The sequence below is a fragment of the Culex pipiens genome, chromosome 2 (genome assembly GCF_016801865.2).
Source record: "Culex pipiens pallens isolate TS chromosome 2, TS_CPP_V2, whole genome shotgun sequence".
Classification (NCBI taxonomy): Eukaryota; Metazoa; Arthropoda; class Insecta; order Diptera; family Culicidae; genus Culex; species Culex pipiens.
The window spans coordinates 220,973,110-220,996,085 of record NC_068938.1 but is presented as its reverse complement, the minus strand read 5'-3'; the positions used below and the strand labels follow the sequence as shown (position 1 = coordinate 220,996,085).

At 41.9% G+C, this 22,976-nt stretch overlaps 1 protein-coding gene across 11 annotated transcripts in view; it reads right to left on the bottom strand.

Annotated features, from left to right (window-relative positions):
• Nucleotides 1-22,976, bottom strand: part of LOC120427875 (teneurin-m) — a 236,291-nt gene that overhangs the window by 139,777 nt on the left and 73,538 nt on the right. For all 11 annotated transcript variants that reach the window (XM_052708708.1, XM_052708714.1, XM_052708707.1 and 8 more), the window contains one exon: nucleotides 19,864-20,043. In XM_052708708.1, the coding sequence (XP_052564668.1) occupies nucleotides 19,864-20,043 (180 nt within the window). The remainder of the gene's footprint in view (nucleotides 1-19,863; nucleotides 20,044-22,976) is intronic.

Here is a 22,976-nt window from a genome sequence, read left to right as displayed (position 1 = left end):
GTCGATTTCGTCCCGAAAATTGTTTGTCGATCGCGGTTCAGATCGGGCCAAAACAATAAAACAATAAGTGCTCCCCGCGTGGCAACAGCAAACTCGTCGTCGTCGCCCGTGCTAGTCCACATCGTGTTAGTGTTGTGAGATGGTATCGTCGTCGTCGTTTCGACGTAGTGCGTAGTGCTGCTTGGAAGTGTGAAAAGAGAATTGAAGGCGCACAGTGGGTCGAAGTAGAAAAAAGTGCGAAAAATAAAATACGGCGAAAAGTTTTTTTGGAAAAAAAAATATAACAAGTGATGTGTAAAATAAGCCACAGTGCACGCACAGCACCCCCCCCCCCCTCCTCCACCGTTTTAGGCGTCTGTACCCCATGTCAGGGGCGGCCTAAATCAGCAAGGTGTTTGACCCCGTCAAGCCGTGAGCGGCTGTTCCCCACGTCAGGGGCGGCTCCAAAAAAGAGGTCGAACCCCCCCCCCCACCCTTCTTTGAGCGTCTGTTTCCCCAGGTTAGGGGCGGCTCAAAGAAACCGGTGTCCTGCTCCATCGTCGAGGTAAGCGTCTGTTCTCCATGTTAGGGGCGGCTTACAGCAGATAGAGTTTGGACCCAACCCCCCCCCCCTCCCCTCCGAGCGTCTGTTCCCCAGGTTAGGGGCGGCTCGAAACAGCGTCTGTTCCCCAGGTTAGGGGCGGCTGATTAAAAGTCTCAGTGCCAGGGTGGGACTTTAAACAGTCCTGGTACGATGGTCCTCCGGCGAGACAGGGGGTTGGTGATGGCTACACGCACCCGCCGTAAAAACCAAGTGCAGAGAGCTCCAGATGCGAGCCGATCCAATCGCCGACCCGATTTTCGGGGATCCAGGGATTGGAAACTCGGGACGTGGAACTGCAGGTCTCTCAACTTCGATGGGAGCGACCGCATTCTTTCCAACGAATTGCGGGTCCGCGGTCTCGAAGTCGTGGCGCTGCAGGAGGTGTGCTGGGAGGGGAAGGACCACCGGGAGTACGGTGACTACACTATGTATTGGAGCGGCGGCAATACACACGAGCTGGGGACAGCTTTTATAGTGCTGGGCGAAATGTCGAAGCGCGTGATTGGGTGGTGGCCAGTCAACGACAGAATGTGCCGGTTGAGAATCAAGGGCCGATTCTTCAACCTGAGCATCATCAACGTGCACAGCCCGCACATGGGAAGCGACGCCGATGACAAGGACGCTTTCTATGAGCTTCTTGACCGCGAGTACAGGAAGTGTCCAAAACACGACGTCAAGATTGTCATCGGCGACTTAAACGCTCAAGTCGGCCAGGAGGAGGAGTTTAGACCGGTTATTGGGAGGTTCAGCGCCCACCAGCAGACGAACGAGAACGGCCTACGACTCATCGATTTCGCTACCTCCCGAAACATGGCCATACGTAGTACCTTCTTCCAGCACACCTCCCTATACAAGTACACCTGGAGATCACCAAACAACACGGAGACGCAAATCGACCATGTTCTCATTGATGGTCGGCACTTCTCGGACATAATCGACGTCAGAACCTACCGTGGCGCGGACATCGACTCGGACCACTACCTGGTGGTGGCAAAGCTGCGCCAACGCCTGTCCGAGGTCAACAAGATCCGGTACCGCAGCCCGCAGCGATATAACCTGGAGCGACTCAGGGACCATGAGGTCGCTACCTATAGTACGCGCGGGAACTCGAAGCTGCGTTGCCTGACGAGGGTGAGCTCGTCGAAGCCCCTCTGGAGGCCTGCTGGAGCCATATGGAAGCAGCCATCAACGCAGCGGCATCGAGCGCCATCGGGTACGTGGACCGAGTTCGACGGAACGGCTGGTTCGACGAGGAATGTCAGGCGATTTGGGACGAGAAGAAAGCAGCGCGGGACAAGTGGCTGCTGCACAACACCCGTGGGAACAAGGAGTCGTACAAACAGTTGCGAAGACAGCAAACCCATCTCTTCCGGGATAAGAAGCGCCGCTTGGAAGAGTTGGAGTGCCAGGACATGGAACAGCTGTATCGCTCCAACGAAACGCGAAAGTTCTACAAGAAACTTAGTCAATCCCGGACTGGCTTCATGCCGCGAGCCGAAATGTGCCGGGATAAGGACGGAGGAATCTTGACGGACGAGCGTGAGGTGATCGAAAGGTGGAAGCAGCACTTCGACGAGCACCTGAACGGCCCAGAGGCGGAGTACCAGGGCGACGGGGGAAACGACGTCAGCGGTATGGTGGACGGCGAGGACGAGCCAGCACCCACGATGAGGGAGTGTGTAGTAGTGCGGTTGTCAAAATCGTTATCTCTGACTCTCTCACTCCACTGTCACTGACATTGTTTATGTTTTGCTTTTCCTGGCACGGTCCATTGTTCGTTTGTTATTGTTTTGGTTTTAGTGGCATGGAATCATGCACTCACACTAATGCAAAGCAAGATCGTGAGTACCTATGATATACAGCCTTGGATCATCAGGTCATAACTCCCGCGAGTTCCTGGAGGGCCCATAATAATCCAACATGGTGAAGGGTATCCATTAGCCCGGGTCAAAAAAATTAAAAATGCTCAAATCAAAAAGTATATGAGATTGCCCGAAAGAGTACTCAAAATGGGGCCTCCAGCCCAAATTTCAGCCCATTTGGTTGAAAATTGGCTTGCCTTGAGCAGGAACAAGTTTAAATGGGAATTAACCCGTAAAACTTGAGCAATTGGGTACATTGCTCTGTACAAGTCTGTCGTTGAAATTTAACGACTTTTGCATACCATGGGGTCCAAGAGGATGGTCTGAGGAACAATTCCTCTGAAGGGTGCAAGATGATCCGAGGTCTCTAATCTTGCCTAGAAGCAGATTCATTCCGGCGTCGCCGAAATTCTCATGGTCCCAGCAAAATGTACAGGGATAAATCAAAGCACACTGAGAAGGCTGCCTCGATCAGAGGACGCCACATGTCAATCAGCCACCACGTGGCAGGAGGATTTCTCCAAATTTGGCTTTAAAAGTGATTCTGTCAATGTTATAACATTTTATTTAGCCAGATATTTGTGCAAAAACGCTTTATAAACGTCAAATATCACGTACGCACACTAGCGCACCATTTGATTTTGCTGGCCGGACAAAATTTAACCTCACTTTTTTTCGTGTACGTACACGCAATACATACGCACGTAGATAGTGTCGTGACTTTCACCCGATTTATTCCACGATTTATCAATATTTCGGATTCAAATAACAAGACGCGTCTTTTCATGCCCAAGCAAAACACACGACTGATTTATTTCTCGTTTTCTCACGCACACATTCTCAACTTCTCTCTCGGCTGACCTGCTCTCTCATTACGCTACATGAACGCTCTCTCTCCTCACTCTCTCTCTTCTCTGCCACACTCATTCACTACATCCTCGTTCTTTCCTACTCTAAAAATTCAATCATTTATTCAGATTAACATCAGCTTGGTGATCCTTTTATGCGGGAAACTCAGCTCATCTCAGAATTCGGCTTCAGCAGATGCTTCTCCGGTATACTTGATCGTGACACATATCAGCCAGAACCCCAACGTCAACGTGGTTACCTGCAATTAAAGAAATAAAAAAAAACGACAACTTGGAAAGCTATCGTGTAATTAATTGATTGAATAATACACCTGGAAATATACCCTACGATCTTCCCAGAAATTCTATTAGGAGCTCTGATTCAAGTCGTGTAGGTTACAAGCCTATCGTTTCTTAAACCATAACTTCAAAAGATTGAAACTTCGTTAAAAGTGACATACTTTTCCAACAATCGATTATATTTATCTTTTAATATAACTCCACGAATCAAATCATTAACTCAAGTTTAAGTTTTAGCCTATCGCAATCATCACTTCAATAGATTGGAAATCTTAACAATTTCTTACGCAGCTTGTTCAACAACCGATAATATACCAATACACGAATTGTCGTGACTTTCGCCCGATTTTCTTTTTATTTTGAATATTTTGGACAACAAAATAAGCTCAAATTTAGGTCGTAACGGTTATGAGTCTATCGATTTTAATTTATTTCTCCAACAATATTGAAAATCAGATTTTTTTTAATTCCAACTTCTCCAACAATCGATAAAATTTATCTTTTACTAAATCTTCTCTGAAATCCAATAATAAACTCAATTTAAATCGTACAGGTTATGAGCCTATCTATTCTTAAACCATCACTTCAACAGTATTGAAAATTTGAAGAAAGAAAAAAAAAAACTTTTCCAACAATCGAAAATATTTATTTCTACTATACCTTCCTTGAATCCAATCATGAGCTCAAATTTAAGTTATGTAGGTTATGAGCCTATCATTTCTAAAACTATCACGTTAAAAGATTGAAGATGTGAAAATTATTTTACCAACTTTAATAAATCGATATCATTTATGTTATACTATCTTCCCGGAAATCCAATCATGAGCTCTAATTTACGTCATGTAGGTGATTCAAAATTCTACCCTCTCAAGAAATTCACGCTAAAAGACTCCCACATCGACGCTATATACTCACAAAAACTCAAGCCAAAAGCTTAAAGATTTATCCTTCACGCTCTAACCTCACATGGGACTCAAGGTAAAAAATTATCATCATCCATGCTCTACCCTCGCAGGGGATTCAAGCCCACAAACTAAAAAAATTACGCTCTACCCTCACAGGGGACTCAATCTCAAAACTCCAGCAAATACACTCTACCCTCACAGGGGACTCAAGCTCAAAACTCCAGCAAATACACTCTACCCTCACAGGGGACTCAAGCTAAAAATAAGTCATCTTCCAGGCTCTACCCTCGCAGGGGACTCAAAGCTCAAAGATTCATCTACCAGGCTCTAACCTCGCAGGGGACTAAAGCTGAAACATTCAATATCCACGCTCTACCCTCACAGGGGACTCAAGCTCAAAACTCCAACAATCACGCTCTACCCTCACAGGGGACTCAAGCTCAAAACTCCAACAATCACGCTCTACCCCACAGGGAATTCAAGCTCAAAAACTCTAACAATCACAATCATCTTCCATGCTCTACCCTCTCAGGAGACTCAAGCTCAAAACTCCAACAATCACGCTCTACCCTCACAGGGGACCCAAGCTCAAAACTCCCGCTATCACGCTCTACCCTCACAGGGGACTCAAGTTCAAAGTTTTTCTAATCACGCTCTACCCTCTCAGGGGACTCAAGCTCAAAACTCAAGCAATCACGCTCTACCCTCTCAGGGGACTCAAGCTTAAAAACTCTAACAATCACAATCATCTTCCATGCTCTACCCTCTCAGGGGACTCAAGCTCAAAACTCAAAATATCACGCTCTACCCTCACAGGGGACTCAAGCTCAAAACTCAAAATATCACGCTCTACCCTCACAGGGGACTCAAGTTCAAAACTCCAACAATCACGCTCTACCCTCACAGGGGACTCAAGCTCGAAACTCCAAAAATCACGCTCTACCCTCACAGGGGACTCAAGCTAAAAAAAGAACTCAAAAAATCACGCTCTACCCTCACAGGGGACTCAAGCTCAAAGTTTTTATAATCACGCTCTACCCTCTCAGGGGACTCAAGCTCAAAACTCCAGCAATCACGCTCTACCCTCTCAAGGGACTCAAGCTTAAAAACTCTAACAATCACAATCATCTTCCATGCTCTACCCTCTCAGGGGACTCAAGCTCAAAACTCAAAATATCACGCTCTACCCTCACAGGGGACTCAAGCTCAAAACTTAAAATATCACGCTCTACCCTCACAGGGGACTCAAGCTCAAAACTCCAAAAATCAAGTTCAAAACTCCAACAATCACGCTCTACCCTCACAGGGGACTCAAGCTCGAAACTTCAAAAATCACGCTCTACCCTCACAGGGGACTCAAGCTAAAAAAAGAACTCAAAAAATCACGCTCTACCCTCACAGGGGACTCAAGCTCAAAAACTCCAACAATCACGCTCTACCCTCTCAGGGGACTCAAGCTCAAAAACTCCAACAATCACGCTCTATCCTCGCAGACTCAAGCACTCAAGCACAAAAACAACGACATTGCTGTTTTCAAGGTTCAACGAGATAATGTCCAGGCAAGTTTAACACGAGTCTTCCAGCCCAATGATCGGCAAACAGATCGTTCATATTTTTCTGCTGAACGATAAAACAAGGGAACCTTAAAATCGCATACAAAACCGTTGAAAACTTTTATACAGCCTCTCAATTATTAACCAATTATAACCGCAAAACTAGCCCGAACCAATCCGGGCCTCTCACTAGAAGCAGTCCAAACATTATGCATTTAAATAACCCATGATCGAATCTCAACAACGTTAATCTTGTTGTTAAACAACAACTCTCGAGAAAAGTATTAGTCGTACATAACTCTTCAATTCCAGCACCGGTACTACAAAAATCGAAAATTCCGTCCAACATCGGACCGCCATCGGTCCAACAGTAGAGAGATTACTATACAAAAACCTTCGTGAAAAGCCGGCCCACATTTATCTGTACTTTGTTCGTCTTACCTTAGCGGGGGAAACGCATCCATACAGATGTCATCTTTTTTTCTCCTTTTCACTTTTTTTTCTTCCGGGGGCTACTGTAAACTTGCAGCAAAAAAGAACCACCCAAACACAGCTCAAGAAAAAACAAAAATCGCCACTATGTCTTTCCCCACAACACAGTTCGTTTGTAACCTCTCTGCTGCCACCAAGGTCACAGGCGTCAGATTTTCAACACTGCTGCAACTTCAAGAAAAAAAAAACACCGACGCCATCATGGCAGCTGCTCATAGCCGCACGCCAAACAATCTCACAAACACAGCTGCTGTAAATTTTAAACACAACTGAAGGAAGTGAAAAATCGCCACTCCGTCATTCCAAACAATAAAGCTCGGCTGCAAATCTTCTGCTACCACCATGGTCAAACAAAAACCGACGCCATCATGGCTGCTGCTGCTGCTGCACTGCAAATACGTTTCGCAAAATTCACTTCATTTCACAAAATTACTCTACACACTCGCGATGGGAGCAATTGCTGCGCCATTGTCGTGACTTTCACCCGATTTATTCCCCGATTTATCAATATTTCGGATTCAAATAACAAGACGCGTCTTTTCATGCCCAAGCAAAACACACGACTGATTTATTTCTCGTTTTCTCACGCACACATTCTCAACTTCTCTCTCGGCTGACCTGCTCTCTCATTACGCTACATGAACGCTCTCTCTTCTCACTCTCTCTCTTCTCTGCCACACTCATTCACTACAGATAGCTCTATAGACCTCCGTCGAGACCTCCGTTGATCAGGTAGCTATCTAGGCCATGACATCCGGGAGTTCTTGGATACCCAGATTTGAGGATGGCCCATTATTAGTGTTTTGTGGATGACCCCTTATATAAATGTTTCGTTTAATTGTAAATAAAATTAAAAAAGAAAATCCCATTTTACGCCAAAACCCTGCAATAACGCTCCTTCGATTTGCGCGCAAACCCCGAAATAACGCTCCCCCGAGTTGCGTTCTTCTTCGGTTTGCGCCCCCTCCTCAAAAAGAGCGCACACTTGAAAGATTGGTCTAAGTTTGTTTTTCATGCTAAACACTGCAAATATAAAACTTACTGGAAGTTCCGGATTACCGAAACTGTTGCCCCCGAATAAGCCCCTGGTGGATTGAAAAACCTTCTCCTCAAATCAAATGCAACCGGAAGCAACCCGCCGGTAAAATCGATTGCCGCAGTGCCCAGAACCCTCGCCAGAACTAGTTTTACAGATCGGAATCAAAAATTAGCCACCCTTACCATTCATTTGCGGCCATAACATTTGAAATCGGTTAATTTCCATTTTTTGAGCGATTTCCTTCAACGTTCGACATTTCCAAATGTTGATCCAGCAAACAAAACAGCGCGCTGCTGACAGACCGCGGATGAACTTTTCTTTTGTTCTACAAGGGGAATTGGGGGTAAAACGGTCAAATTGGCAAACATTGATGTTTTAAAATTTGGCCATTCTAGTTCGTTTGAAAGGTCAAATTTGATGTAACAATGCCTAATTTACTGTAAAAATTAATTACATCGCACTAAAGTAGCGATATTTACGAAAAAATAATTATTTTTTAATTAAACCGAATGACGAAATGATCATTTAACCCCAATGCACCCCCGAATCTTTTTTCGCGGTGTTCATTCGCTCGCGCCAACTCGCGATCTCCGGGCGGTGAACTTTTCGCCCAATTTTGTCGCCGGCACTTTTCAATGAGAAGATTAATACTCTCCGAGGCCATTAAAATATGTCCTGCACCACTCACACACAACCAACTTGACGTGACCTGAGAGACATCTCCGAGTGACGTGTAACGTTAACAACTTCCCTGCTGCACCCACCTTGCCGTCGGTCGTTAGCTCAAATTTAGCCCATTTATCACCAATCATTTTGTTAACCCTCAAATGGTGCTCAAGTTTTCCTCCGGTTGCCCTAGTTTGAAGTGCTAGTTCAACATCAGTTTGTCGTCGTCGGAGCACATACTTCATTGACATCATTCCGATTCTCCGACCCTAATCTGGCAACCCTTTCCTTCCCCGTAACGGCAGTGTGGCCATTCCAATTGACACCGAACATGGATTGAGTGCCCTCCCCGTCGCTCTCGTCCCTGCTGTTTATCTTTTCTATTGATTAAATAATTGTAAATTTTGTGGCCTGGACAATTTATGTTTCTGTCCTTTCGTGCTCTTTTCGAGCACCAGTGTTCGATGCCGATCCGGGACCTAAGGAATCTGTGCTGGGAAGAACGTGTGAGGGACGGGGACAAGTTTCTTGATTATTCCACCAGATCTCTGCACAAATGTTCTGCTCTGCTTTGGTCGTCGTTGGGGTGTCAAAAGGACCGAAAGATGCACATTTCGCACACTCTTGGTCCTCGCCATGTCGATCCACAGCAGGCCATGACCAATGAATGGGAATGCTCGCCTACTTGGACCCGGACTGGATTATTCCGAAAATGTGCTGCTATATTGTTTGTGTGTGTGAGGGAATGTGTGCCGTTTTTGATATGGTACACACGTACGAAACACAAATACTCGATCGAGCTTGGAAAAGGCAAATATAAGGGAGGGAACAGTAAGAAAAAAGGTTTGACGGGCGCCCCTACCAACTGTCCCATTTTCACTCTTCTCATATTTCGAAATTTTTCACTGTGCTTGGCAGCAAACAGAGCTACACTCTGTTCAACGAGAGTCGAAGATACAAAACGACGATAGGGACGACCCTCTCCGGACTCTGGACGGGAGGTGCGAGAGGTTTGTCTATTGCTGATGCAGTCTGTTGCCTCAATTGGCAGCTTGAGTGAAGCGGAAAATTTAAGTGCTTGATTTGGGGTTTGGCGCAATAGTGCAGAAGTTCGAGAGCGAGAGGGGAAAACTGCTTGCCAGTGCAATTTTGTGCGCAAGCAAAGGCGCACCAAATCTACACTTTACATTAAAATGGTACACGTACACGTATGTAAATTTTGTACTTGGTCTACACAACACATGTCCTTGTTGCCCCCCAATTTCGCCCCACCCACCCCAAACTATTCGATACAGAGTGTGAAGACACATCGGCACGGACATTACTCTGGTGTTTATTTATTTTTTCGACAAACACGACCAGAAAAAGTCGATAAAGTGGTTTGAAAGTCGAACCAACAAAAAAAAAAGCTAGCTTGCTGGGAAAAACAACAGCCCCAAACTCGAGCTCCGGCGAAGGCTTGTTCGATGTGCGAATAGTAACATAAATTTCCGACACTCTCGACATTACTAGCAGCAGCCAGCCAGCCCGTGTGTAGTACATCTGTCCGGAATGGGTGTTATTCTAAATTGGGAAAATATGTGCGGAACACTCGTTCGTTCTTCGAATCGATTGCACTAATCTAAACATACCATCACGTCGTTCTGCGCTATTCAGAAGGTTGATCCGAATCGGAAACCCACATCGAATATTCATAGTTTGGGAGGGGGAGAGCGCTTGTGTGGGGAATCGGTCTTAATTTTATTCATTTCCTTCACAATTATCAGCTCACCTGGGGGTCGTCGTCGTCGTCATTTCGTCTGGAACCCAATCGGGTTGCAGATAAATTATGGATGCGTTCCCATGCAGAACTAGGACTTATGGTACTGCGCGAATGGGGCAGCACCAGAGCATTGATTCAATTACTGTGTCGGTTTGTCGGCAATCGATAGTCAGTCAGCTTCGAAAGTGGGGTTCAGGGGAAAAATCAAAGTTAAACTAACAATGGAATCGATTATAACCAATTTGCAAGAATTACTGTCGAATTATGGAATTACCATACTGCTGTTCAAAATAATTTTTTTTTTCTTTGTTTAGTTGAGAGTTAGTCAATAACTGACCGTTCAATTACTAGGCATTTATCTTAAAAAATCATCAACAGAGTATACTGCTGTTCAAATGGATCTATGCTGTAACAATCGACCAAAAAACTTGATTTAATTTATCATGAGCAGCTGTATATTAAATAATTTGCTTTTTGTAACCTTCAACACTTCATTAAAAAAATAACTTTATCGTGAACAGTAGTATGATTTTATCTAGTACTGAAATTCTATCAAGTTCACCCCGATCTACGGTATTCACAAAAAAACATGACCCACTTGAGGGTTTTTTTTTAATGAGTCCATTGAATTTTTGATAAATTTTCAAAATTTCGCTTTTTTTTAGATTTTTAGTCCCTATTTTTTATGAAAAAATACGGACTTAAGAATCTCTTTGTCCATGCATTCGAAAAAAAAAAAGAAATTTTGCATCATTATTTTTCATACAATAATTTCGAAGGTTATTTTGTAACTTTTTTCCTTCCCCTGCTTAATTTTTCTCCCGTGTACCAGTAAACTCTAACACCGTTTGAATTAGTCAGCTGTTGAAAGGTACCCCATATCTCAGCTTAGGATAATTACTGCACTAATGTTTTTGCCAACACAATCCAATAAATGAAATGAAATTGAAAAAAAAAAATCATACGAAACTCCATATAATTTCGCAGGTTGGTCATACAAAAGGAGCATGGGAATATTCGAAAATTGTATCTTAAAAAAAAGAATTTTCTGATCGATTTGGTATGTTCAGCAAATATGTAGATTATGATCATTTTTTGTATTAAACTTTTCAAAAGTTTTTTTTTTAATTTTTCAATTTTTGACGTTTTATGAGACTAAAAAGGCATCTTTTGAGCCATAGTGCATTATTTTCTTAAATAGTGTTTTTTGGAAAATATGAAATACAGTCGACTCTCTGGCTGTCGATCTTCTCGATATCAATATTTCTCCATCTACCGATGAATTCTTCAGTCCCTTCAAACTGCATACTTCGATTCTCTTCATTCCTCGATATTTTCTCTTGCTTGAAGGATCTCTTCCTCGACGGTCCCTTGGATTCTGTTTGCCTTAGAAATCTCTTCCGGTTGTCAATAGTTTTACATTCTCATGGCTTGCATAGACATTTTTCTTTGCGAAACGAAGCTTTGAAGGGTGTCTGACATTTGTTTGTTTTTATTTGCTGAACGTTGCCATGTTTCCCTCCCATAGCTGGGTATCAAGAAAAAAATATTTTCGATCGAGTCATCATTTTGCATCATTCTGTAAACTGATGCTTCTCTTCCTCGACGGTCCCTTGGATATTGACAACCAGAGAGTCGACTGTATTTTGAAATAAAAAAATTTTAAAAATAATTTATTACACCAAATTCGAAAAGTATTTTACTTTTTTATTAAATGTGTTTTCCGTTTTTAAGTTTTCAAGTTAAAGCTACTTTTGGTTATAAATTTTAAAATTTTAGAATTTTAAAAATACTTTTGTAAAGGAAAGCAACTCTTATTTATTTTTGTAAAAGCTGAAAAAAGTCATATTGTTTTCTACTGACATAACACGGGAAGTTTTGGTCCATTTATCATCATGGAGAATTTAATAAATTTCTATATTTACTTTAAGAAAAATATAACTTGCTTGATTTATTTTATTTTATTTTTTTTATTTAGTGTGTAATTTATGTTTAAAAATTCCGGATTTTTTGAGATTTTTAATTTAAAAGAACTTTTTTTGATCATATTTATTCCAAAAGTGAAAATTCGTAATGTGGCGTCTAAAATCAAGTTTCAGGTTATGTGTAGGCCAAGGCCTCCTTCAAATTATACCCTTGAAATTTTCAAAATGGTAAAATCGATTGTAAATAATTAGAATATATGATTTTTTTAAGGCTTATTTAAACATTTTAAATCAAGAAAAAACTTTTTTATCTTTTTACAAATTCTGACTAAATATCGGTACAAAATCTGAAAGTTTATGATAATACATTCTAATGTGTTTATAAAAACATAACTATAATAATGTTTGAATCATTTTGTGATATGTTTGCCTCGAAATTTTCAAAATTAGGCTGAAAATTTGAAATAAATTTTATTTTGCCCCCTTCTCACCTTGACTAGTGCCGAAGGACTAAAACTTTGAATATTTTTTTTACCAGCCTTTTTTGCCTTTTCAGACAAAAGAAGGTAAACAAAATGACATTTTAGTTTTAATTATTATCATAAAAATTTAGTTCGTTATAAAAAATTAGTTATTTACGTTTTAAAGGACTTAAAAAGGCATATTTTGCCCTAGAGTTTAAGATGGTGCAAAATCTGGAACCGATTTTTTTTTTCGGAAAAAAAAATGATCTTGGAAAAAATCTTAAATATTGTCGAACAAAATTCCATCAATCATGTTTTGATGTCAAATAAAATTTGCAATTGTTTACCCTTTTTAAATAGATTTTTTTATATATATTGGCACCGTTTATAAGTTATGAGAAGTTTCAGGTATTTTTTCGATTTTTTTCAGTTTTTTGCCTTTTAAAATTATTTTATGAATAAAAAGCACCCCTCCAAAAATGTTGTTTATTAGAATTACTGAGATAATTTGGGGATAAAGACTCTAAAACTTATAATTTTGTGATAAATTAGATTTCGCTCAGTTTCATCTAATCAGCATTTATTTCTCAATTCGCGATATCTTGGAAACGTAAAATTTTCTGCTATTTCTATAACATTAATTTTGAAAATACAGATTTTCGAATATTCTCATGCCAATTTTTGTGACCAGCCCGTAAGCCTTGCATGAAAAATTTAATGACATAAAATAACTTTTTTCATTTGGAGAAACAGACTTCGAACACAAATTTAAACAAATTTTTCGTTCGAACTCAACTGGATTGCAATTCATTCAACAAAAAAAAACATCTAAAAATTTCCACCTCAACAGTTGATCCGATCCGAAAGTCAGGAAAATTCGACATTTGTCTCATTTCCCTCAATGAAGAGCTAGGAGATGGAAAAAAAACTCTGCACAGAGATATAAAAACACGTGCAGCAGGCGTTGCCTGCAGGGACGAACCCGGAGGGAGAGTGGCAAAAAAAGCTGCACCACCACCACCCACAGCCTGTGCTGTGGTGCATTTAATCAAGCGCCCAGTGAACCAGGTGGAATCAACCACATTTACCCATCCATCATCCGGGAGGGTTTCCCCCCGGTTCTCCGGGAATGGATTTCAGGAAGGAAGTGAAAAAAAGTGGAGAGATTCCGATAGCATTGCTGCCTGTGATGGTGCTGCACCCGGAGAACCCAGGGTTGCATTGCATTCCGGAGAAAGCAGATAGAATTTTTACAATCATATTAATGCATCATCATCAGCACTGAACTGCACTGGGATGAAGAGTTGAGTTGGCTAGCAGGAGAAACCTGATGGGTAGGGATATTCTACATTCATCAGCATAGCGTAACGGAGCCCTTTGGTGATGAGAAATTTAATTTTCAAATGGTGCCCCCGGAATGGGACCGGTCGATCCGATATTCCGAATCCGGACGCCTCCGTTGATGCTGCTGATTCATGAGTTTTATCAATGACGATTTGCTGAGCTTTGCACACATCGCGCGCAGTAGGCGAGGTCGTCCAGGGAGGAGTTCAATGAGGTCCCTCGCGTCATGGCCAACTCTGTGTGCGCCTGGGAGTCGTCGCGCATTCAGCAGATTGCTCGTTCGTTTGTGCATCGCGCTCGCCCCCTCGCGGAATTCTACTTTAATATTCTAATGAAAAATAAACATTGCCACGTCGAAGCGAGATCGCTCTCTGTTTGATACCTGGAAAAAGCATCAGCACCGTATTGGGGAGGGGAATGATTGACGATTAATGGAAGAGAGAAAAAAGCGATGGGTAAACAGAGGGAAGAATTCAAATTAGGGCAACCTCCACCTCCCGAGATGAAATCGATTTTGCGAGGATACCTAATTAGGGGATAGAACCTTGATTGATTCCCGGCTCGGGGAGCAACCGTGGCCTGCTGTGCGGCAATCTACATGACAGGTACACGTGCTCCGTGGCCTGCTTTGGTCTGAACACCACACACACACACACACGTACTCCAATCTCCGGAGGAGTCACTCCAATTACTTTGACGTCCTCCTTCACAAAAGTGCCCCCCAGTCTGCACTTCTTCTTTCTGTTTCGGGACGAACGCCGCGTCTCGCCTAATAAATTAATCAAAGTCTCAAAGGTGAACTTTTCGGTTCTTGTGCTTTTTCGTGGAAAGCTTCTCCTTCGCTGCTTGGGACCGTGGGTGTTTGTTTTTCATATTCGCCGCCGGCTATTGCATGGAAATTGATCGAGGGAGCTGGGGGAAATCGGGCTTTCCCAGGGAGCGTGAATAAGAATGGGAAATTTACGGTTGCGCTGCTCCGAAGGAGCCGCGATTCCGTTTAAATCAAAGCAGTCTGGGGTACTTACGTAACACAGAGCCTTGAAGTTGACGACTCAATCCAAGAAGGGTGCCCTTCAGAAAAAAAACCGTTTTCCCGTGAAAAAAACACGAAACACACACATTCCACTTGACACTTTGGGCTCGCGTTCGCGTGGGATAACTCATCCAGATCAAAGGGATCCCGGGCTGTGCGATCCTCCCAATTTTCCAGCCATCGCACACAACCAAACGCAGTAAGCCATGCGCTTCCACCGACGACGACGAGCCAAGGAGCACTTGATTGACACATATTTTCACACGGCTCGGCTTCGTTCCTGCGTTGCGGCTCGCTGAAGCACGGAGGGTTTTTACTGTAAATTTCCTATTTAAATTTTAGTTTAGATGCTTTGTGCGGTTTGTTTACAGCGGTACAAATGTAAATCTAGAAAAATTAAAGATCTTGATTTAAGACTTTCAAGTAGTAATAAACGACCGTTCTTAGTCTTACTAAGTGTTTATTTACTGCGGCACTGATATAACTGTACTGCAATTATGCTAGAATTGAGATTTTTAGTGAAAATATATGAATAAACGTATGATAATAAGTACGGTGGGTTTCCACTACTTTTTTCCTGTTAAAATTCTAGTTAGGATGCTTTGACATGTTTGTTTACAGCGGTAAAAGCGTAGATCTAGAAAATAGAGATCTTGATTTAAGCCTTTCCAGTAGTAATAAAAGTCCGTTGTAATCACAAGTCATAAGTCTTCAAAAATTATTAACTGTTTGTTTACAGCGGCACAGCTATTACTGCACTGCAATTTTGCTAGAATTGAAGTTTTTAGGTTAAAAAGTTTGTTCTAGTCATTTCAAGAGAGTGATTTTATTAAATTTATGAAAAAAATATAATCTGAAAACATGTTTTTTTTGAGAAAAAAATATTATTTATTTGATTACAGTGGTTCACAAATTAATCTACTGTAACTTGTTCTGAGTTTGTCTGAATTTTAGTCATTCAAGTAGGAAAAATTCTAGATACTATTTGTTTACAGCGGCACAGCTTTAAATCAACTGCTATTAAGCTTAATTTTAATGTTTTTCGTTAAGATAAATGCCCCGAATTGAGGCAAAAAATTTCTCTCCAAACATTTAGAAGTGGTTAAGAGCTGTTTGCTTACAGCGGTACAGTAAACCTATTGTTCCTAAGACAATGTTCTAGTCGTTAAAGTTTGGTGAAGTTAGCTAAATTTCTCTACTGTTTTCCCGAAAGAAATACTAAATTGGACTTAAACTTTTTTGTAGCGGTACTGTTATAAATCTGAAGCAAATTGGATTCTAGACTCCAGAAAACATGTTTTTTTTTTGTAAAATTTGAGCAATGTGACCGTGAACTTTTTTCGCTTCAAACCCACCGCGCTCGTGGCCCGTGTAAATGTAATCATTTCGTTCTCGCTCGTTTCCCAGCCCGCGCACATCCAGGAGGACTTCAATCGCGTGTCATTTCCTCGAGCACTCACCTCCACTGTTTCAACCCGACCAGGTGGGGCAAATTCCACGTGGCGAACTCGACAAAAAAAACGAGTGAAACCTTTTTCTTAACGGCATGTTCGTTTTTTTTTCTCGTGAAAAGCTCGTCGTTCTAGCACAGGCCCGGCCGTCACGAGCACTGAAGTAACTAGAGAAGACACAAGCGTTTTGGGTGCACGTTTCACGCTCGCGTTACCATGGTGGCATGGCATGCTGATACGCACACGCACACTTTGGGCGCGCGAAAAGTGCAAACAGGCGTTTAGCTGAGATTTGAAACAGACTTTTGATCAGTGATGAGCTCCATTCGCGAGCGGGTTTTTTTTCTACGAATTCGAGGAAAAGTGGTGGGAGGTCATGTCAGCTGACATGATTGGGGAAAGCCCAAAGTGCTCGTTCGCTTTTTGTGTTTTGTGTTGAAAGTGAGAATGGTACAAAATAATCAGGTTTCGAGATATTCTGGGAATCGCGCGAGTCGCCGAGCGGCAATCTAGGCGAGCACTTGCGAGACGGGGGTAACTGCGTCACGAGTGTGATGGATCAATCTGGATTTGAGCGTGGGGTTACTCGGTGGCGACAGGTGGAAGCAGTTTGGAGTTGGCTTTGAAAGCTTTGGATTAAATGCAATGATTTCATTAGGCTGGAATGTTATTAGCCAAAGAGAGTTTTTTTACAGCGGTTCTTTCCAAATTTTAATGATATTGTTGGTTGCAGAATAGCCTACTTTTCATGTTAAAAAAATAATAAATTTAGAATTAGTTTTTTTTCAGTAGTAACTTGTCGATCCGTGCCGCTGTACACAAACCCAAATATCAAGGTCAGATTTCTTTGCTTGTCTTTTTTAAAAAATCTGACAGATTCACAGATTCTAACACTAAACAGTTTTTATCCTGAAACAGATATTAAACAAGTTTGGTTACAGCGGTAAATGTTTTATTTAACATCAATTGCCTGTAAAAGTACAGCAAAAGTGCAATTATCATATATATCAAAATTACTTTTTTCTTCAAATTAGATCAAATATAATGGACGATATACTTTTTAAGTGGTACCGCTAGAAATAAATGATTTCAATTGAGTTGAAATTTGCTGATGAAAAGGATTTTTGGTTTGTCTTGTTAAAAAGTCTGACAGACGTACAATACACTTTTTCTGGTACAGATATGACACAAGTTAGTTTACAGCTGTACTTGTCCTATTTAATATATTTAAAAACTTCTACTTCTACTAACCCTCTACAACCCAACCCCGCCTTTAGACGGGCTTTGATTTAAAAAATCGCCAAAAATCTTTTTTTTTTACCAATTTTTGATCTTTAAAAAGCATTGAAAAGAAGAACTCTTAAAATTTTAGAAAGTTTATGGGTTGGAAGTTTTACTTGTTTTATGTGACTTTGCCAATGTTTTTAAAAATGTCATTTTTTTAGGGGTCAACTTTGGCTGTGTTTTTTACAAACATTTCCTATATTTTTAGTAAAAAGAAGTATGCAGTAATTTTTGTAGTGTCCCAGACTATGCTTCTATGCATTTTTTTTACAATTTAAATGATAATGGTGCCATTTTATAGCAGAAAATGTAAAAAACAAGCAAAAATTACTATGCTTCTATGCATTTCTTTTACAATTTAAATGATAATGGTGCCATTTTATAGCAGAAAATGCAAAAAACAAGCAAAAAATTTAAAAAGTGACTGTAAACACATGAAAAAATTAGATGGGCAAAATGTAATGATAGGAGGTGTTAGAATAGGCCAAATACTACCAAAAACAAACATAAACTAACTAAGATAAATGCAAATTAAAATACTAAAAATGAAACAAGAAAAACATAAAACAAGAGAAGTAAAGTTTTTCGTAGAACAAAAGTTGCTCAAAATGACCTCCTAAACACGGGAAAAATAAAAAATTTCGAAAAAAAATTTGGGCTGTAGAGGGTTAATGTTACAGATTGCTTTCGATTGGTTTTAAAATTAGTGCAATTGTTATCTTAAAAACTTCTACTGCTACTAACCAGAGTAAAAATGTGGAATTTTGGTCTTATTAGTGTTAAGTTTGTTTACAGCGATACATGACTTATTTAGTATAAATAACTTTTGATTTAATTCAGTAATAGTGCAATTGTAGTATCACAGTTACTATTTCAGCTAATAAGAGTAAATGATTTTGATAGCTGTTTACAAAAAAAAATCAGCTAGATATATAATTTCATAAATTAAAATCAAACAAAGAACATATATGTTCCTGAAATAAATGCTTATGTTTGTTTACAGCGGCACAACAGTAATTTTGCTATAATTTGCTCTCATTAATATCTTTTCAGTCGTCGAAAAATGCTACAAATCGCTTCCATTAGTAACCACTCCCCGAAGGTGTGAACCATACGTAAATCGTCACGCCGACCTTTTCTGCGGGCCCTGACGAAGCTGTCCATCAAGCACCCTTACAAAGTGGCGGTCCCAGAGATGCAATCTGGATCGTGTTCGGAGAAATCTATGCACGACGCGCGCTCGATTGCATAATTCAGCTCTCCTCGTAAAAATGGGGTGCCGTGAGGTGTCAGACGAGTGTGTTTACACGGCGACGCCTAACCGTTTCAGAGCTGGTGGTTGGAGTTGATTTCTGTTTTTTCAACCTCTTTCACAACAGAGAGTGACAAGATTCGACCCCATCCGATCCATCTTTGCTACGGTCGCGGTCAAAAGGCACGTTTTTCTTTGGAGCGCTCGGGCGCGCATTTTTTGATGAGTGGTAGCATAAAGCAAACAATATTCACTTTTATAGATTTCATCTGTGGCGTAAAAGCAACACGTCGAGGCGCTTGAAATCGAACACGCTGGGATGACCGAAAATGGAGTCTCAAACTGAAACCTGAAATTATGGTGCTGTTTGCTAGAAAAACACTCACTTTTCCCCCGTTTACAAACGAATTCATCAAATTTCGTTTGCTCTCACCCACTCTGGTAAAAAAAAGCATTTCTTTGATATTCTATAACCTGGACAAAAATCAACCAACCGTCCAACGTAGAGCAACAGAGAGTGAGAGTAGGTGAGGTAGTTTTGCACGTTGCACAACCTGCACGTGGTTGACCACGTAACATGAGCCACCACCGCTGTAAACAAACAGCGACAAAAAATGTCCCTTTTAGCGAACCCAACTGTCGGAGCTTTTTTTCCGCCCTGTTTGCAACAGGTCCTCCTAACCCACAGCTAGAGAGAGATCCAATTAAAAAAGTGAATGTTGGTGTTTTTGATCATCTGCCAGAAACATTCGCCCGAACAAGCACGGGTTGCAAGAGGTGCAAGAACTTCAATTGACAGCGCTTTTAATTAATTTTCGATGGCCGCGCCGAAAACGACTCCCACTTTGGTAGTTCGTGTCAACAAGCGGCTTTGTTCGCTGTTTATATTCAGCTTCAGCAGAAGAGCACCGGAACTCCTGAGGTGGGTGGTCCCGTCGTCGTCGTGAAGTATTGTTTGTCTACAGCGATTCTATTAAATAATTTATCAAAAGAAGCTCCGACGACGTCGTCGTCGTCCGGACCTGATTTTGAAATATGATCTCCAAATGTTTATGTTCTACTTCAACGACGGCGATGAGAAAGAGTTGATGGGGACATACCTAGATTTCCGCTCGGAATGTACACGTTGCCCGATGGCGTCCGCACCAGACACGATGGCTCAAAGTCGACGCCTAGCTCTGTAGGGTTACCGGTGACGCGTCCATTCATCCGACTCATTGTTGGATTACGCGGTGGCACATCTGGGGGAGCTGAAGGCGGAACTCCGTCCAGGAGGCAGCCTGCAAATTAAGAATGAAAATGATTATTTCAGTGAAAGTTAAAATTTTGAGGTTAGAACGCGAATTTAAAAAATGCGGACGCGCACACACAGACAAAATGTTCGAAACAGGACGATCACAAACATGTAGAGTTGATGTTAGTTGGCGGCAACGGCTTGCTCATAGAAAAATAATAATCATTCACCAGAAATTGACACCCCAAGTGACGTTAATGTGATGGTCGGCGCGCGCGCGCGAGCTTGATTGGAAGTCTAGCCGCCGGCGGGCAGAAGCCGAACCGGTTCTCGTGCAGACTCTGAGAGTTGCATCGCAGTGTGTCATGACAGCGAAAATAATCAGCCAGCATTGTCAGTCTTAATCAGGGTTGGAGCTAGGCTGATTTGCAAAAAAAAAATCACTCTTACATTAACATAATTCAGTGGGACAGCGTACCGCTGTAAATAAAATCTTTTTTTTTATTGTAACATTTTTAAATTACAATTTTCGAAGTTTTTACCACTGTTAACAAAAAGTGCAATGTGTTTTGTTACACATGACCAGAATGACAAAAAAATTGTACCGCTGTAAATATAATCTTATTTTGGTTTTGTTGATTATTTTAAAACTTTTTTTTAATGAAAATTTTCAAAGTTTGTGCCATTGTTAAAAACGGGACATGAACAAAATGAAAACAAAAATAGTACCGCTGCAAATAAAATCATGTTTTGGTGTTGTGTGTACTGGTAATGAAAAAAGGTGCAGGGTATTATGTTACACATGAGGACCAATATGACAAAACATGTAGTACCGCTGTAAACAAACACTTGTTTTGATTTTGTTGCTTATTGTAGAACATTTTTATAGCTTTTTTCAATGTAAATTTTTAAAGTATGTTCCGCTCTTTAAAATAAGTGCAGGGTGTTATGTTACACATGACCAATATGACAAAAATTTGTCACTAATTCAAAAGAGCCTAACTTTAACGACTGGTCCAGATTTTCCCACGAAGTCGCGTCCCGCCGCAGTTTCTCCTTCTCCACATTAAGTGATACATGATACCGGTTTCAATCACCGGCCTGCAGCGCTCGCAACATGAAACGACTTAATCATTGCCCGCAAAACTGTCACCTATTTATCATGTATAATGCTTCCAACACCGCGCGCTACGCCGGGTACTTGTGTGTTTACATAGCATTAATTCCCGGGCCCCGAGTGTGAGCAGTATCATAATTGCACACGTCAAACGTTACCAGACGACATGTACGACAGCGGCGGCGAACGAGAGCGAGTACATAATTTGCTCATCATCAAACCCATCAGAGATGAAGCATTTCGCCGGTGGCCAAATGAACATCACACAATCACTATCATTACCACATATTCTTGCGTCTCTTCTCCGTCGCATCTTCCTCGCGACATTCGCCGGAACTGTTCCGGGATTCCCGCGTTTGTTTGTGACGTAGCGTCCTCAACCCCGTCAATGACAGATAGCGCGAAAGCGAAAACATCGCCCTCGCTCGCTCTGACATTCGCTTCCCGCCTGATTTATGAACCAATGATTGTTGTTGTACGTCCTTGTCGTCGTTGTTATCCGCTCTCTAGTGCTCGAAGCCTTTGAACCATGGTTGAGGTGCGGAGCGAGGAAGCGGAACAGGGACTCATCATCATAAATCTCATTTCCGTACGCTGTCTGAGCAATTATCAATCACGCATCACCCGCAACCCGCAACGCACTCACACAACTTCCGTGTATTTCATAGAGGTTATGTATTGGTCGACGTTGGCGGTGCTGATATGGTGATAATTTTAATTTGCTAACATAATGTCCAACCCTGCACAGACGTCTGCCCGGCCCGAGTCGAGTAGGCCTTGAGTTATGTTTTCGCTACCTAGTACGGGGGCCGCCCGAGGTCAACCGACCTACTATGGTTCAGTTAGTCGAAATTGAACATGACAGGGTGACGTGAAATTGGCGTATCGGCAACTCCTCATCGATCGCTGTCGGGTTGGCGAAATTTTCAATTTCGATTGCCGCCCTTTTTTTTCGAGGTTACTTTGAACTAGAAACGTCAAAACGTTGGTGACGTTTGGCTGTAATCGATGCGCGATTAGAGCGCACCGAAAAACTCTATTAACAAGCTGTCAACAACTGTGTTTTGGCTTAATTAGCCCAAACAGTGGAACAACTCAATAGTCGCGGCAATTAGTTTTGTCCCGTCAGAGTCGCTTTTATTATTATAATTGTGTCAAAGCAGTCGCGACCACTTTTCCAATTAATTGTCGGAGCATATTTCACGCAACGGCAGCGCACTGTACTAGTGTAAACCGCTGATTTACTGCTGATTGTGCTACCAAGCGGTATTGGTTGCCAAAAAGGTCGAGCGCATTAATTACCCTGTCGAAATCGAAATAAATTTCACCCATTTAGGGAGAGAGGGTCGCGAGGGGTCGCTTTTTTATGCGTCCAATTCGTTCGGCGTTTGCCAAAAATCCAATTATAAGCGAAGCATTTTTTTTCCACTGTCTACATGCACATCTCGTTGAGGTTCACCGACGGTCATAACCGGGCGTGACCTAGGCACGCAGGGTTCTACAAGCCGCTCTTAAGCCACCCAATCAGCCACGCTCGGCTGGATTACCAGAAACGGCTGCTGCTTGCGGAACAAATTCCGCCGCGTACCGCTGTAACCAAACCGCGCTCCCACAGCCGTAAAATGATCCCGATTGGACGCGGATGTCAAACAAGCGGGATGCCGCCGCTCGTTAAAAAGATGGCCTAACAATGTCCAATAAAAATGCCGCTTGCTGCGTGGCGGTACAGAGGTCACTGCGATGAAAATTCATAGTTTTATCTATCAAAATAAATTTACCACAAAACTGTTCCAATTAGCCTCGACTCGTTGAGCGCTTGACTCAGGTAAGCGGTTAATTTCACTTTATCTCAAGCGAGTGAT